The sequence below is a fragment of the Argiope bruennichi genome, chromosome 4 (genome assembly GCF_947563725.1).
Source record: "Argiope bruennichi chromosome 4, qqArgBrue1.1, whole genome shotgun sequence".
Classification (NCBI taxonomy): Eukaryota; Metazoa; Arthropoda; class Arachnida; order Araneae; family Araneidae; genus Argiope; species Argiope bruennichi.
The window spans coordinates 80351558-80367362 of NC_079154.1; the positions used below are offsets into that span (position 1 = coordinate 80351558).

The window sequence follows — 15805 nt, forward strand, 5'->3', positions numbered from 1 at the left end:
ATGCAAAGAACTAGAGAAGCGAACATATTTTGTAGATATGTAGATAAATGATCATGCACATATCTATACATCAAAATTGTTCTTGATATTAAATTTTTGACCAAATTCTTCCATTGGACTATTACTAAATAACTATTACCTAAAATATGCTTTTACTTTTGTTGGTCAGCTTCAGATTTTCACTTTTAACATTGCTGTATTTTTGTTTCCAATATGCATATTTTTTCATCATTATTAACCCATAATGTATTTGAAGGCACTGTTTTTACATTAATTCATTGTAATTAATGTATAATTGTAATTTTTTAAAAAAATTAAGGATGAATTAGGTATTCATAACATTTATATGTGAAAGCAAAAAATAAACAATATTTTTAAAAAAAATACTTTTGAACAAGATTTTCTACTGCTTATAATTGTTATTTGAAGTGCATTCTTCTTTTAATCTTAAATATTTATCATTATATCTACCATAAATCAATCATTATATCTATCAAAGTAAAATATGTATTTTCCTATCATTCATAAAAATTGCCTAATTATTTTTTTAATATTTGTTTCCTTCTTATGACTATTTTTTCTAATATATGCTGGAAAAGTTAATGTAATTAGCAATTATTTATAAAATTCTTTGTGTAACAAGACGGAATGAAATTAATGACTTGTTAATTAATTAATGTTTAATTAATGTTTTGTTGTTTCTGTCATTACAGCCATATTGCAAAAGGTTTAAAATTTAAATTACTTGCTGTAATAATTCAGATTATATATCTAGTTATAATTACTATATAAGATTGTAATGTGTGTCAGTTGTAAACTGCTGATTTGTATTAGTGAAAACCAACCAATAGCTATCTTGCTTAGAAAAAGATAGTTGATTTGTTAATGTATTGCATATTCTTTGTTTGAAATAAAAAACATTTGTAAAATTAATACTGTTGTCTTATTTTTATATAGGCTGTTGTTGCTGCTAAAAAAATTGGTTATCCTGTTTTAGTTCGAACAGCATATGCTCTTGGAGGCCTGGGCTCTGGATTTGCTCATACAGAAGAGAAACTTAGGGCTTTAGTTAATCAAGCTCTGGCTCGTTCCCCTCAAGTACTAATTGATAAATCTTTAAAAGGATGGAAAGAAGTGGAATATGAAGTTGTCAGGGATGCTTATGATAATTGCATAACAGTGAGTTTTTCCTTGCAAATTTTGTAAAGATTGTAAAACCATAGAGAATGCAATATTATATGAATATAAATAACCTGGTATTGTATTTAATCTATCAATTATTTATTCTTCCTTTTGTATGAACATGCATGTTTTTCACCAGTAAGAGTTGCAGGTGACTGTTATTTGCAAAAATGAAATTCATATATTAAAATATAAAGAGGAAAAGTTGTTTTATTTTATTGAATTAATTTCTGGATATTGAAGTATTTATGTTCTATTTTAATGATTGCTTAACTAATCATAAAATTATTTTGGTATTCCATTACACTTTTTAAATGTAAGCAATTTATTAAAAAAGATTTCTTATAACAGTGTTATATTAAATTTGAAATTTTTTTATTATTAATATTTAAAATAGTAAAAGAAAAATTGTATTTAATTATTTCTTAATTGCATTTTTTATTGATTGCTTATTTTAAATTATAATTTTTTTACTATACAGAAGTTTTTAATATTCTATATTAATATTTAATCGAAAAGGAGTTTTACATTTCATACTTTTGAATGTGTACTTATATTTTATTCTTACATAATTGAATACATTTTTCTGCATCTTCATATGATGATATGTGTTCATTTACTTTTGAATTATGAAAAAATCACATTGTACTGGCTTTCAAACCTCATTATAAAGAATATTTTATTATTTAGGATACTGATATTTTTATACCTCATCAGTTTAAAGGGTGATTTATTTTTAAAAATTGTTATAATTTTATTTATATATTGCTGTATTTATTTCCTTTTTTTGTGAATATTTACAGAGTTTTAACTGTAAAATTTGATTTGAATTTCATATTTTTGTGATTCTGCATAGGTTTGTAACATGGAAAATGTTGATCCTTTGGGAATTCATACTGGAGAATCAATCGTTGTTGCACCTAGTCAAACTCTAACAAATCAGGAATATAACAAGTTAAGAACTACAGCTATAAAAGTTGTCAGACATTTTGGAATTGTGGGAGAATGCAATATTCAGTATGCACTGAATCCAAACCTACAAGAAGTAATAAATTATCATATTAATATTTTTATTTGCATAAATATGTTTAGTCTTTCATAAGCATATTTTTATTAAAATAATTTCATTAATCATTTAAAAATGTAAATAAGTTATTTTTCTGAATCTTAAATATATATGATTATAGGTAATATTAATAAAGTCCATTTAATGGTCATTATTAATAAACCTGCTGTTAATAATAGTCATGGTTAGTAATAATTAATATTCATATTAAATCACTTTTTAAAATTTTTATGTGTTTTTTTAACACCATATTTTATGTGGCCTTTTTTTTTAAAAAAAAAATTAATTAGGTATTCAAAGTTATCTAAGATCATGAAAAGCGTGTCCTAGAATACAGACATTATTGTTTGAAAATTGGTGATAACTTATTAGCATTTTATTTTCAACAGCGATTTAAAAAAAAAAAAAATTTAAATAGCATTCATAGCAAATAGGCAAAGTAATATTTTGTGTTATCTTGTTGTAGATCAGGATTATTTAATATTATATTGGTTAGTTTGAAATTATTAATAATTTATTTCAAGTCTAAATTTTCAGATGCTTTCTTTCAATATGCTAAAATTTTATTTGAACTAATATTGCTTTTTGGTTTCATATTTTATTAGAAAGCTAGTGAATGAATTATCCATTGATTTACGAGTCATCTTTGTCTTATTTTAAAGATTAAGGTGAAAGTTTTGTCAAATTAATAGTAAATGTTTTTATTTTTATATCACAGTACTACATTGTGGAAGTTAATGCAAGATTATCAAGGAGTTCTGCATTAGCTAGTAAAGCTACAGGTTATCCTTTAGCTTTCTTTGCAGCTAAATTAGCTCTTGGGAAGTCTTTACTCGAATTAAGAAATTCAGTCACTACCACCACAGCTTGTTTTGAACCAAGTTTGGATTACTGTGTTGTAAAAATTCCAAGATGGGATTTAATGAAGTTTCCACATGTTAGTACAAAGGTAATATATTTTCAATGAATTATGAAAGTTGCTTTTCATGTGCGATATTTTTGCATATTCTACTTGTATTCAAACTTTTAATATAAATATAAGTATTTATATTAAGAAATTTAAGAAATAAAAAATTTGAACCTCACAATAATATATTTGATAAAATATTTTAATATTTAACTTTAATACATATTTTTATTTTATATACTAAATTAATGTGTTGTTATTGGAAATGATATATATTTTTTTCTTTTGTAATGCTTTGTGGATTATTTTATTATTTTTCCTTGTACTTGTTCTCTGTTTCAAAATTTCTATTTATAAATTATTTAACAAAATCAAATAATAGAATTTATCTTACAGATCGGCAGCTCAATGAAAAGTGTTGGAGAAGTTATGGCTATAGGTCGCAAATTTGAAGAAGCATTTCAGAAAGCATTACGAATGGTGGAAGAGAATGTTGTAGGATTTGATCCATATCTCAAAGAAGTAAATGATGAAGTAAGTTATTTTATTAAATCTAAATATATAAGTGTAGTATAACATTTTTAAAAATATTTAAATTCATAACTTTGCAACCTAAAGAAATATTCTGTACTGTTTTTTTAGATAACTTTCAAAATTAAAAAATAAATAAATTAAAAATAGATTAAATAATTTTTAAAATTTTTAATCGCAGTCTCTTCATATCCTTAATTGTTATTACAATTTTAACATTATTTATATACATAACCATTATTTTATCCTAGTTCTAAAGAAAAAAAAAGAATTTTAATTGTAAAATTTTGATTTTTTAAAAATAATGTGTACATTTCTATGTTCCAAAGTTCTTTTTATATATATATATAAATTATTTAAAGAAATAAGAATTGTTTTTTATTGTTTTATTAATATTAATTTTTGTTTCAGGAATTGGAATATCCAACTGATAAACGGATGTTCGTTGTTGCAGCTGCTTTAAAAAATGGTTATTCTGTTCAAAAGTTGCGTGAGCTCACTGACATAGATTCTTGGTTTTTATATAAACTTAAAAATATCATTGACTTTCAAACATATTTGGAAGGATTTAGATCACAGGTATTGTTTATTTAATTTTTTTTATTTAATAACTAATACAATAGTTTTTAAACACTTATTGTGTTTATAAAATTTCAGGGTTAAAAAAATCTTTTGTTTTGATTTAATTTTCTTAGTTATGAAGTGGAAATAAATGGTACATTTTAAACTGAAATTTTTAATTAATTTTTTTTATAAATTGGATTCATTTATAAGAACTAAAATTACTTTTTCTTTATTTAATTCTTGATAAATTATTGTATTATTTGTTAACTTATTGTTTTGTTATTTGATAACTCATTGTTTTAACTGTTGGTATTAATTTGCTTAACAAATTTGTATAAATTATGCATTTTTTTTCTTATTGTGTTTATAATTTAGAATTGTTCAAATTTGAATTGGTTTTAGTTATCATAGAATAGACAGTTTTTATTAAATGATGCAATATCATTTGCTGCAAAATGTGCATTCCATTTCAACTGAACGTCACCATTTGTTCCCTAATAACTTAAAAATAAAAATTACTAAATATTAAATTAATAATGTTGAAAATTAAAAGCATTTAGAAAATTCTTGCCCGAACTTTATTTTTCAGAATTGAGTAGTTCTTTGAATTCACTAATTGGAATTGTGAAGTTTTTCTGTATAATTCTTTTACTGCATTCTTAATAATATGTAAAGGAAATATTTTTCAAATATTTCCTTCACACATCCATTTTTTTTAATACTTCAGTATAAAATATAGAATGGGAAATAATTTTATTCATTTTGATTGTTTTACAGATTTTTGTGTGAATGTTCTCTTTTATTATTATTATATTTAAATGGATAAAATTAAAATTTTCTGTTTGAAATGAAACTTATTTTTATTTTATTATGACATTTATTTAGTGTTGGTATTAGCTTTAAAAAAGCTATAGGGGTTAGTGATGTTATGTGCATATGAAGACAATTTTGTATAATTATGTAATTTTGATATCTTCTTTGTTGTAGATTCAAGTGAATGACATATCTGTTCTTACTAAAGATATCATTCTCAAAGCAAAGCAACTGGGATTTTCTGATAAGCATATTGCTGCATGTGTCAAAAGGTAAAGGAAACTGAATACAGAGAATTTTATTTAGAAATTATATAAAAAATTTGTTAAATACCTTTATAACCATTTTTTCTTCTCATTTTAAATTATTTCAATTGATATTTGAGTTTTCGTATATAGTAAGTTAACATTTAAAAATAATGTTGCAGTTGTTCCAACTTTATAAGCATCATAAATAAATTATTGAATTGTGTATCATAAAATAATATTTTAGTAAGTAGTCTAATCTAAAGAGTTAATATTTGAATAAAAAAGTGTATCTCTTTCTTTTATTCACAATTTTTTTTGAAAATAGCCAATTATTTCCTCTTAAATTATTATAGTTTCAAGAATATTAATAATTATAATATTGATATCTTCTGCTGTCCAGAATTAACTATTAATTTTTTAATTTATTGCTATTTGTATTAAACTATTTTAAATTTATCATTTCTTAAGATAATGAATAGCATATATATTTTTACATAATAGCAGTAAGTGTTTCTTCAATTAAATCCTTAACTTCTCTTGCAGTTCTGAATATGTAATAAGAAAACACAGAGAATACCTGAACATAAAACCTAAAGTCAAGCAAATTGATACAGTTGCTGCAGAATGGCCAGCTACAATGAATTATTTGTATTTAACTTATAATGGGGAATCACATGACATCGAATTTCCTGGAGATGCTGTCATGGTATTAGGTTCTGGAGTTTATAGAATTGGCAGTTCTGTGGAATTTGACTGGTGTGCTGTAAATTGTGTTGAAGAACTCCGAAAAGTATTTTCCTTTCTGTTCTTATTGTATTTTTATTTCCTTAATTCGAATAATTGTCTATAATTTTCTGTGTTAGAAGATGTTAAACTTATAGAAAAACAAGCAAGAAAAAAAAAACCTCTGCTAATTTTTTTTAATGTTCTTTATTCTAATGGAATGGTAATTATGTAGACTTTCTAAAAGGAATGCAAGATTGCTTTTGTATTTTTATCTATATAATGATGAAAAAAAAATTAATTTATCTGCATGGCAATAATGCAATGTAATTTCCTAATCTAAAAACCATTATTTTACATAAAAGAAAAAAAAATTAACATTGCATAGTTTGGCATATTAGTCAAGGTATATTTTTTGTTTTAATTATTTTTGTTAAAAAACATTTTTATTTTGTCTAAACTATAAAAAATATTTAATCTTAATGTGATTTTGTTATGTTTTTCTGGACAAAAATTATTATTATTTCAAATTTGCAAATTTCATGTGTCATTCTAAAATTACTTTGATTTTTAATCTTTAATTTTAGAAAAATAATTTTTAGCTCTTTATATTTTTATTATTCTGTCAATTAACATGAGCGGATGTCCTTTTGATTTATTTGTGGGCAAGAAAAATAAAATAAGATTCCTATTTCAAAAATTTTATAAATTTTTATCTTCTAGATGAATAAGCAAACCATCATGGTAAACTACAATCCTGAGACTGTTAGTACTGATTATGATAAGTGCGATCGACTGTATTTCGATGAAATATCCTTTGAGGTAAGAACTGAAAGTGCAATTAATAAAAATATATTACAGTATTTTAAAGCTTTATGATGATTTACTGCAGAACTTCTCTTACTTGGATTTTCTTTAATCAAAAATATAAAATGTTACTTTTGTATGCCTTCTTTACTGAGACTTATTTAGTCTTATAAATTTTTGTCTTGTATATGATGTTGGTTGTATTTACTTCTAATCATCTTAAAATAAAAAAACTTTGTACTTTGCTCCTCTATATATTTATATATTTTATTATTTATCTTTACTTTCAAAATGTAGATTTTCTATGTTGCTTAATTTATACTTGCAATATAGCTTTTACGATGCAAATTTCATGATGTATAATGCATGAAAAGCATACATTGCAGCATTTGCGTACCTAAATAATTTTTTTTGTAAATAGAGATGATAATAAATAAAGACAATAATTTAATAAATGAAATAAAAGATGAATAGTAGATTGACATTATTATAACTAGAATTAAAATGGACTGGGACAAATGTAGTGTTGGATCAAATAATATTGAATAGATTTTTTTTTTGTATATTAGAAACATAGGTTGGTATTTTAAAAAGATTAAGTTGTGATATTTATTTTAATATAGGTAGTTATGGATATTTACAATATTGAAAATCCTGAGGGTATTATATTAAGTGTGGGTGGTCAGTTACCAAACAACATTGCTATGGATTTATGGTTGCATAAAGTAAGTATTTTGAATTTTGTGATACTTATATAGTTTATTTTATAGCATTAAAATTCTTTTCAAATTAAATTTATTATTATGTTGGTAAAAATAATTAATTTTTATGTGTTGTAAAAAAAAAAAAAAAGAAATCAGCCTTTTTTAAAAAAAATTTATAAAGCTTATTTATACTGATTGTCAGACTCAAAGAAGTATGTCTGCATGGTTTGAAAGGAGAAATTAATTTCAATTTAAATTAAAAAATGTTATTGAAAATTTTATAGTACACTATATTTATCTATGTGAAGTTTTAATCATTCCTAATCTAATCATTTTTTAATTGAAAAAACTAGCATGGGCTATGCATTAATACATTTTTTTTTTTATTGACAGGCAAAGATCCTTGGAACATCCCCAGAATCTATTGATGGTGCTGAAAACAGATTCAAGTTTTCTAGAATGTTAGACAACATTGGCATATCACAGCCTCAATGGAAAGAACTTACCACTTTAGAGGTAATATCATAATGAAATAGATTTTACTATAAAGTTTTATTTATACTGTAGTATATTTTATATTTCTTATCTTTATATGAAAAATTTAGTGTTTCAATTTTAAGTGTCTTGTTCTTATCAGACATTTTCTTTTTGTAAAACGGATTGAAAATGAATTGAATAATATTTTTTAGAAAATCTTTTTTTATTATTGTGGAAATTAATAATTTGATAATTTGTTTATAGACTGCTAAAGAATTTTGTGAACAAGTTGGGTATCCTTGTTTAGTTCGTCCTTCCTATGTTTTGAGTGGTGCTGCCATGAATGTTGCTTACTCACATCAGGATTTGGAAACTTACTTAACTGAAGCTACTGCTGTTGGAACTGTAGTTGTCATTTCAAAATTCGTCACTGATGCAAAAGTATGATATTGTATTTTATTTTTTTTATTTCTCTCTATTGTTAAAATCTTATAAATAATAAATTAAATTTTAAAACTATTTCTAAAATAATTTAAACAAATTATAATGTTAGCTTTTAGATATTATTTTAAATATCTGAAAAATTACATTACAGACATGTATATTTTTATTAGAACTTTATTTAAAATTAAATAAAAACCTCTAAATATATGCATGAAACATATTTAGTTTTAGTAGTTAAACAATTAGCATTCCTTGTTCTAAATGTAAAAATTCTGGTAAAATAATTTGAGGTATCTTTTTTTTGTATGTGTGACCAGCCAGTCTATGTTGGACTGCCTTATTCATGTGACAAATTTCATTATTTATTCTTAGTATCTTTTTTGGCCTCTAAATGAGTAATTTTGCCTACGTGTGATGAAAATAAATTCTTAAATACAAATATTTTTAACTTTAATGATATTAACTGCTTAATAATTATTTCACCAATCAGAAAAATTGTCTGTTTCATTGTTTGTTTGAATCAGAATACTTGTAGTCAGTAATTTAAATAAAATGATTTAACACTTATATAAGGTTAATAAGGATACAATGAACAATCTTTTTTTCATCATTATTATAAATAATAATTTATCTGCTTATTAGGAAAGAATTTTGATAATTTATATATCTGCAGAGAAAAACTTTATTTTTGTGGAGATACTTAAAATGTAAATATGGGCAGATTAAAGGTGTTTGTGATCAGTTGATAAGTTTCTTATTTGATTTTTCAGGAAATTGATGTGGATGCTGTTGCAGATAATGGTCAATTAATCTGCATGGCTGTATCAGAACATGTTGAAAATGCTGGTGTTCATTCAGGAGATGCCACACTTGTTACTCCTCCCCAAGATCTTAATGAAGAGACATTAGAAAAAATAAGATGCATATGTTTTGCCATAGGACGAGCTTTAGAAGCAAATGGTCCTTACAATATTCAATTAATAGCAAAGGTTAGGATAGGAGAATCTATATGGATTTTTTAAAAACAATCTTCTATTTAATATACTCATTATTAGTCAATTAATATGAAAATATTTTCATTAATTTTATTTTGCTAATAGATTACATTAAAAGGATATAGAATTATACTCTGAAAATTAATTTTATATATTTATAATATAATGTTTTAATTGGATATGCTGCACATAAAAAATTATACACACCACACCACACCCACATCATCTGGAAATATTATTACACCATAATGAATTTTAAGCGATTTCAAAATTTAAAAAGTTATCCCTTTAATTAAGTAGCTATGTAATTTTAATTTAATAGTCCTATATTTTAGCACATTTTTAAAAATATATTTTTTTGCCTAATTTCTATCAACATATTTATATTGTTGCTTTGAAATTCAAACCATTTTTTTTTGTTTCATCAAATATTTAATCATATAATTTTCTTCCATTGGGGAAAGCTAAAGAACAATCTTTTATTTAATATCGGTAATTACAAAATGATAAAAAAGTGAAGTTACAATGCTGCAAAATTTATAAAATAGAAGAGCCACACATCTACATTTTGTCATGATGTCATGGGACAGATCTTTTTTACAAAGTTTCATGTACACAATAAGCAGAGCATATATAAAACAATTGGTCTGGGGTTTTAAAATTATCATGAATATAAAGCTATATCTAAATACTTTAAGATAATCAATATATTTGGTAAATCAGCTGGTTACCAAAGGCATTTAGTTTTGAATAAAATGTAAGTTAAAGTTGTGTGAAGCATTTAAAAATATTACTGCCTCTTGGAAAAATTATGGATTGAGTCAATCAATTTTTAAAAATTTCTAAAAGCTAATTTTTCACTAAAATTATTAATTTTTAAAGAATGTGACAGAATTTTATTTACACATTTATGGACAAAGCAGCATATGTAGCTATTCTTTCTGTTTATAATGTCCTCTATTAAGCTAGTGTCTGTAAACGTGTTAATCTTGAGTGGCAAAGCCAATCAAATGAATAAAATGATTTAAATTATATTTTTTTCTCAAAAAGTAGCACCATTAAACATGAAAAGTTTTTAATTTAAAAATGAGCTGTTTACTGAATTGTCTCAAAAACCTTCAGTAGAATTTGAAGAAAATTATTCAACTGTTTCAATTTCTGTGGCACACAAACTATTTATAAACTTATATAGATATGCATAAACTTTTACACAAGGGTTTTGCATCGGTATTTTTTAATGCATTGCTCTTATATTTGATCTATTGTGCTGGGGAAGAGTTCAAATCTAAAACTGTTCATATTCATGGATATTTTAGTGACTCTAAATTCATTATATTTAACACATGCATTATACACACAGTTTTAAAGAAGTAGATAAATAATCAAGAAGCTATAATTATTTTCATAATGTATTTTTTGACTTGTATTATACTTCATATTAAACAACACATATTTTTGCCCAAATGTTATGACTCTACTTGCATTAAAATGTTTTATTGTAAATACACAATATTAGTTTTTATTTAAAGCTTAAATATGGTTTTTTGTAACCTCAAATAATGAATGTACAGGTTGTGGAGAATTTATATAAAAGTCACAAATAATGTATATATTTTTCCATAATTTATTAAAAAGATGCCAGCAATCTACCAGCACATTTATTTTCCACTTATTAACACACAGTATTTTATAATATATTTATATTTAATCTACCACACAGTATTTTCCACTTATAAAATATGTATTTAAAAAAAAAAATCAATTTTTTTAAAATTTTGTGTCTATGTAAACCTTTTGTTTTGCATTTATTCAGTGCTACGTTTTTAAAATGAAATTTTAATTTCTGATAAGATATTAAACAAGTTTTCATACTAAAATATTCCTCAATGTTATTTTTTTTAGAATTATCATTTATTAAGTACTTTTCATTTCTTAAATAAACATATTTTATGCTTGAAATCACTGAGTTTTGTAAATTTAAATCTACAAAAGGTACAAAATATTGTCTCAATTTTATTCCTTAAATTATTCTTTGAATTTCTTAATTAAACTTATATTTTCTTTGCAGGACAATCAGCTGAAAGTGATTGAATGCAATCTTAGAGTTTCTCGATCATTTCCATTTGTTTCCAAAACTCTGAATTGTGATTTCATAGCTCTTGCAACCCAAGTCATTATGGGTTTAAAGCCTGAGCCAGTTTTTGATTTGTTAGGAGGTAATCGTGTTGGTGTCAAGGTAAGTTTGAATTTCTATAATTAGCTCAAGTTATTTTGATTAGTTCATTACAGTTTTCTGAAAGTTAAAAGGAAAAAAAAAATATACTAGAAAGATTATATTTCAATTTTTCTACTTTTTCTTCCATAACATCATTTTATTTTATTTTTTGAAATTTCAGTTTTAAAATTCAAATATATTATAATAGTTTTGAAAGATTCTCATTTTGTAATTTCCTAAATTTATTTTGGAAAGACCATGAAATATTGAATCATTATCAAATGGCAAAAATATTCTCTTATTTATACTTTTTTAGCTTAAAAACATTAGTGAAATTTAGTAATGTAATACTGCTATCATTTCACTTAAAAAAATTTCAAAACTTTAATGTTTATGTTAATTAATTTAATATTTTTTGTAGTATTAAAAATGACTAATAATACTAATTACTAATAAAATAAAAATGACTAATAAATAATATATCATTTTATATTTATTTATTTTTCGTAACGTAATTCGTTATCGTAATTTTCGTATTCGTATTTCGTAATTTTATATTCGTATATTTTTCGTTATATTTTTATTTTCAGTTGTTAAGAGTAAAAAAAAAAAAAAAAAAAAGAATAAATGTCAAACAAAAAAAGATAATAGCTAAGATTTTTTTTTTTTTTTTTCAATCCAGGTTCCACAATTTTCATTCTCCCGTTTAGATGGAGCTGATGTAACTCTCGGGGTTGAAATGGCCAGTACGGGAGAAGTAGCATGTTTTGGAGAAAGTGTTTATGAAGCATATTTGAAATCTCTCATAAGTACTGGTTTCCGTCTTCCTAAAAAATCTGTCTTGCTTTCAATTGGAAGCTACAAGGTTTGTTAATTCTCATAATTTTTGAAGAAAAATGTATTTATATTAAACATTATTAGCTTTGCTTTATCATCAATGAAATTCTTATATTTTTAACCTATTTCTTGAAAATTTATTTTTGGACTGAGTTGGAAAAATATTTTACTTTAAAAATTGAATTATTGCTCTGGTACATGATTTATTTTCTTTTGTCCTCAGATGACTCCTCTCGGGCGCCATTCAAGACAGTGCATCTTTTTGGCTTTTTAAAAATTTATTTTCTAATTTTGAAAAATAAAAATTCCTCTAAAATAGAAGAGGCGTAATTAATGTTTCAGAGAAATTTAATTTAAAGCAGTTGTATATAATTATTTTTTGGAGCAATAATTATGCATTAAATTATTTTTCCAAGGGAAAAAGGGTAATTTTGCCTTGTTTTTATTTACTTTTCATAAAAATGTTAACTTTTTGTAAATAATTTCAGCATAAAGAAGAACTGCTGCCATATGTTCGGATATTACAGAATATGAACCTTAAATTATATGCAAGCACCGGTACTGCTGACTACTATTCTACCAAAGGAATTTCTGTAAGTTTTTTTAATTCATTTATTAACATTTTTGATATTTTTAAAGAATTATTTCCCTTAAAGTATACATTTTCAAAATATTATTTCTTTCATAATTATTTGAAACTAGTATGAAAATATATAATTTATGAATTTTTGTAAATTAGTGTATGTATTTTGAAAATAAGTCAATTTTTTAGATAGTCAAAAAATAGTCAACTATTTTTGTAAAAAAAATTTAAGAATATATATATTTTTTTCAATCTAAGAATATAAATGTCTTTTTAAAGAAGTAAGAATTAAGTTTTAAAATCCTTTCTATTAATTAATATGTTTCAAATAAAACTTTTCCCCTTAGATTGAACCTGTGGATTGGCCATATGATAATAAGGGAAAATGTCGTGATCAGAATAAAAGTATTACAGATTATCTTGCTGAAAAAGAATTTGATATTGTAATTAACTTGCCAATGCACAGTGGTGGATACACTAGGGCTTCTCACGGATATCAAACACGTAGAATGGCTGTGAACTATGCTATACCTTTGATAACAGATGTGAAATGTGCTAAACTTTTGATTGAGGTAATGTAGTAATTTAATTTCATTAAAAATATTTTTTATTGAATAGATTTTAAACTTTTATTTGTAAGTGTCATGATGTTAAAATATAGGATTTCAAATGGGCATTTCGTCCAATAAACTTTTGCGATTATAACTAAATTAAAACAATAATTTAGTTATAATTACTTAACATCTTAGATGTGGTATTTTTTAACTTTTAACTTAGGTAACTTTTTAAAGACTAAAAAAACGAAACTTGTTTAAAATATATAAAAAAAACCGATATGAATTATATACAATATGTTATGAATATATAATAATAATCTCATGTTTACAAAAAGCAATCAATCCCTGAGTTTACAAAAAAATTCAAATCTATCTCTCCCATTATTTATTTGATATGTGTTTTAATTTTATTCAATTTCTAGATAGCAGCTGTATAATGTTAATTTTTTTTATGTTTTAAAACTTTTGAAATACTTTTAAAACTTTTCAAAACAGATTTTTTCTTGATATTTGCATTTCACTCATAGCATTATTGAATATAGCATATTCAATAACATTTTAATTTATTGAAAGATGATTTTTCCTTTCTAGTATGTTTGGTGATTTTGCTTTCATGAAGGTGATGTTGCAGTTTAAGATGCATGCTTGTTTGTGCACACAAAAATATGTGATATATATGTGAACAAAAAAATGCATTAAGAAGTATAGTAATATGATTGGTTCAGTATGCCAAATGTAGTTTTCACAAATGTAAAAAAATTCACTTCATTTTACTGTAAACTAGATTCGTTTATATGATGTTCTTAATGCCCTTTCAACGTGCTAATTTAAATACACTTTTTATATGAATGTGAATTCTTTTGTAGGAAAATAAATGACTTATAAAATTTTCATTGATGTGTTGATCTTAATAGAAAAATTATGAGTATATGTTAAATTTATCATAATAAAAAAAATGCTTCTCTTTATAGTCCTTGAATCGAATTAAAGGCCAACCTCTTATGAAGCCCTACATTGATTGTTTGACAGCTAGTAGAATGATAACATTACCCGGACTTATAGATGTTCATGTTCACGTCAGAGATCCTGGTGCTACTTATAAAGAAGACTTTTCTTCAGGTACTGCAGCAGCTTTAGCTGGAGGTGTTACTCTTATATGTGCAATGCCAAATACTAATCCTCCAGTTATTGATAAAGATTCATTTAATATTGCTCTCCAGGTAAGTTATTTACAAATTAACTTCCTTTTATATATTCTGTTTAAGAAAAATTTAATATCTTTAAATTTGAGGTTAATAGAATTATTATTATTATTATTATTATTATTTTAGAAAGCCAAAGCTGGTGCAAGATGCGATTATGCTCTGTTTGCGGGTGCAACTTCTAATAATGCAGAAATTTTACAAAGTATTCATTCACAAATTGTGGGGATCAAGATGTATCTCAATCCAACTTATGGACCTTTGCAATTACATTCTTTGGAAGAATGGAAGAAGGTAAAATATTTTAAATATAAATACAATATGTTGGCAGATAGATATCAAACTTGAGAACTACTAGATTAGCTAAAGTGCTAAATTATTGGATATCCATAAGTACAAAAGCACAATTTAGTATTAAAATCTGTATCTATATTTATTGAACAAAATATACAATATTAAATAGAATATTATGCAATATATAATGAATGTTATAAAATGTAACTCAGAGTCTCAATAGTAATTATTTTCAACATTATGCTTAAGTCATTAATATGAAACTGGAAGTATTAATGTGTGGACAGCCTATTGTGTAGTCAAATTTCAAGTTTTTGTTGAATATTGTTATCAACCCTGACAAGCAATAATGGTCAAATAAGATGCAAGTTAGCGAATTTGATCAAATATTCAGTTTTAAATTTTATTTATTTCTTACAACTTTTAATGTAATGGCATTAATAATATTTACGCATTTGATTTAGCCAGCGTCCTGACATAGGGGTAGCATGTCTTCCCCATTATCTGGGCGTCTCGATTCAGGCATGGCTGTTGTTCATCTGCATTTTATCAGTCAAGTGTGTAAATGTGACCCCTCCCCCCGTAAAAAGAAATTGTGCAAGCGAATGTGACACATGAGTAGCTAAGACGTACTCTTGGCCCTAGATGGCGCTACT

General features: G+C 24.3%; 1 protein-coding gene across 2 annotated transcripts in view; it reads left to right on the top strand.

The window, feature by feature from the left end:
• LOC129965471 (CAD protein-like) overlaps nucleotides 1-15805 on the top strand; it is a 61625-nt gene that overhangs the window by 11312 nt on the left and 34508 nt on the right. For both annotated transcript variants that reach the window (XM_056079366.1, XM_056079368.1), the window contains exons 13-30: nucleotides 958-1179; nucleotides 2039-2227; nucleotides 2967-3197; nucleotides 3552-3689; nucleotides 4098-4265; nucleotides 5238-5335; nucleotides 5855-6101; nucleotides 6758-6856; nucleotides 7465-7566; nucleotides 7939-8061; nucleotides 8287-8463; nucleotides 9237-9455; nucleotides 11530-11697; nucleotides 12359-12541; nucleotides 13002-13106; nucleotides 13444-13668; nucleotides 14625-14873; nucleotides 14985-15149. In XM_056079366.1, the coding sequence (XP_055935341.1) occupies nucleotides 958-1179; nucleotides 2039-2227; nucleotides 2967-3197; nucleotides 3552-3689; nucleotides 4098-4265; nucleotides 5238-5335; nucleotides 5855-6101; nucleotides 6758-6856; nucleotides 7465-7566; nucleotides 7939-8061; nucleotides 8287-8463; nucleotides 9237-9455; nucleotides 11530-11697; nucleotides 12359-12541; nucleotides 13002-13106; nucleotides 13444-13668; nucleotides 14625-14873; nucleotides 14985-15149 (3108 nt within the window). The remainder of the gene's footprint in view (nucleotides 1-957; nucleotides 1180-2038; nucleotides 2228-2966; nucleotides 3198-3551; nucleotides 3690-4097; nucleotides 4266-5237; nucleotides 5336-5854; nucleotides 6102-6757; nucleotides 6857-7464; nucleotides 7567-7938; nucleotides 8062-8286; nucleotides 8464-9236; nucleotides 9456-11529; nucleotides 11698-12358; nucleotides 12542-13001; nucleotides 13107-13443; nucleotides 13669-14624; nucleotides 14874-14984; nucleotides 15150-15805) is intronic.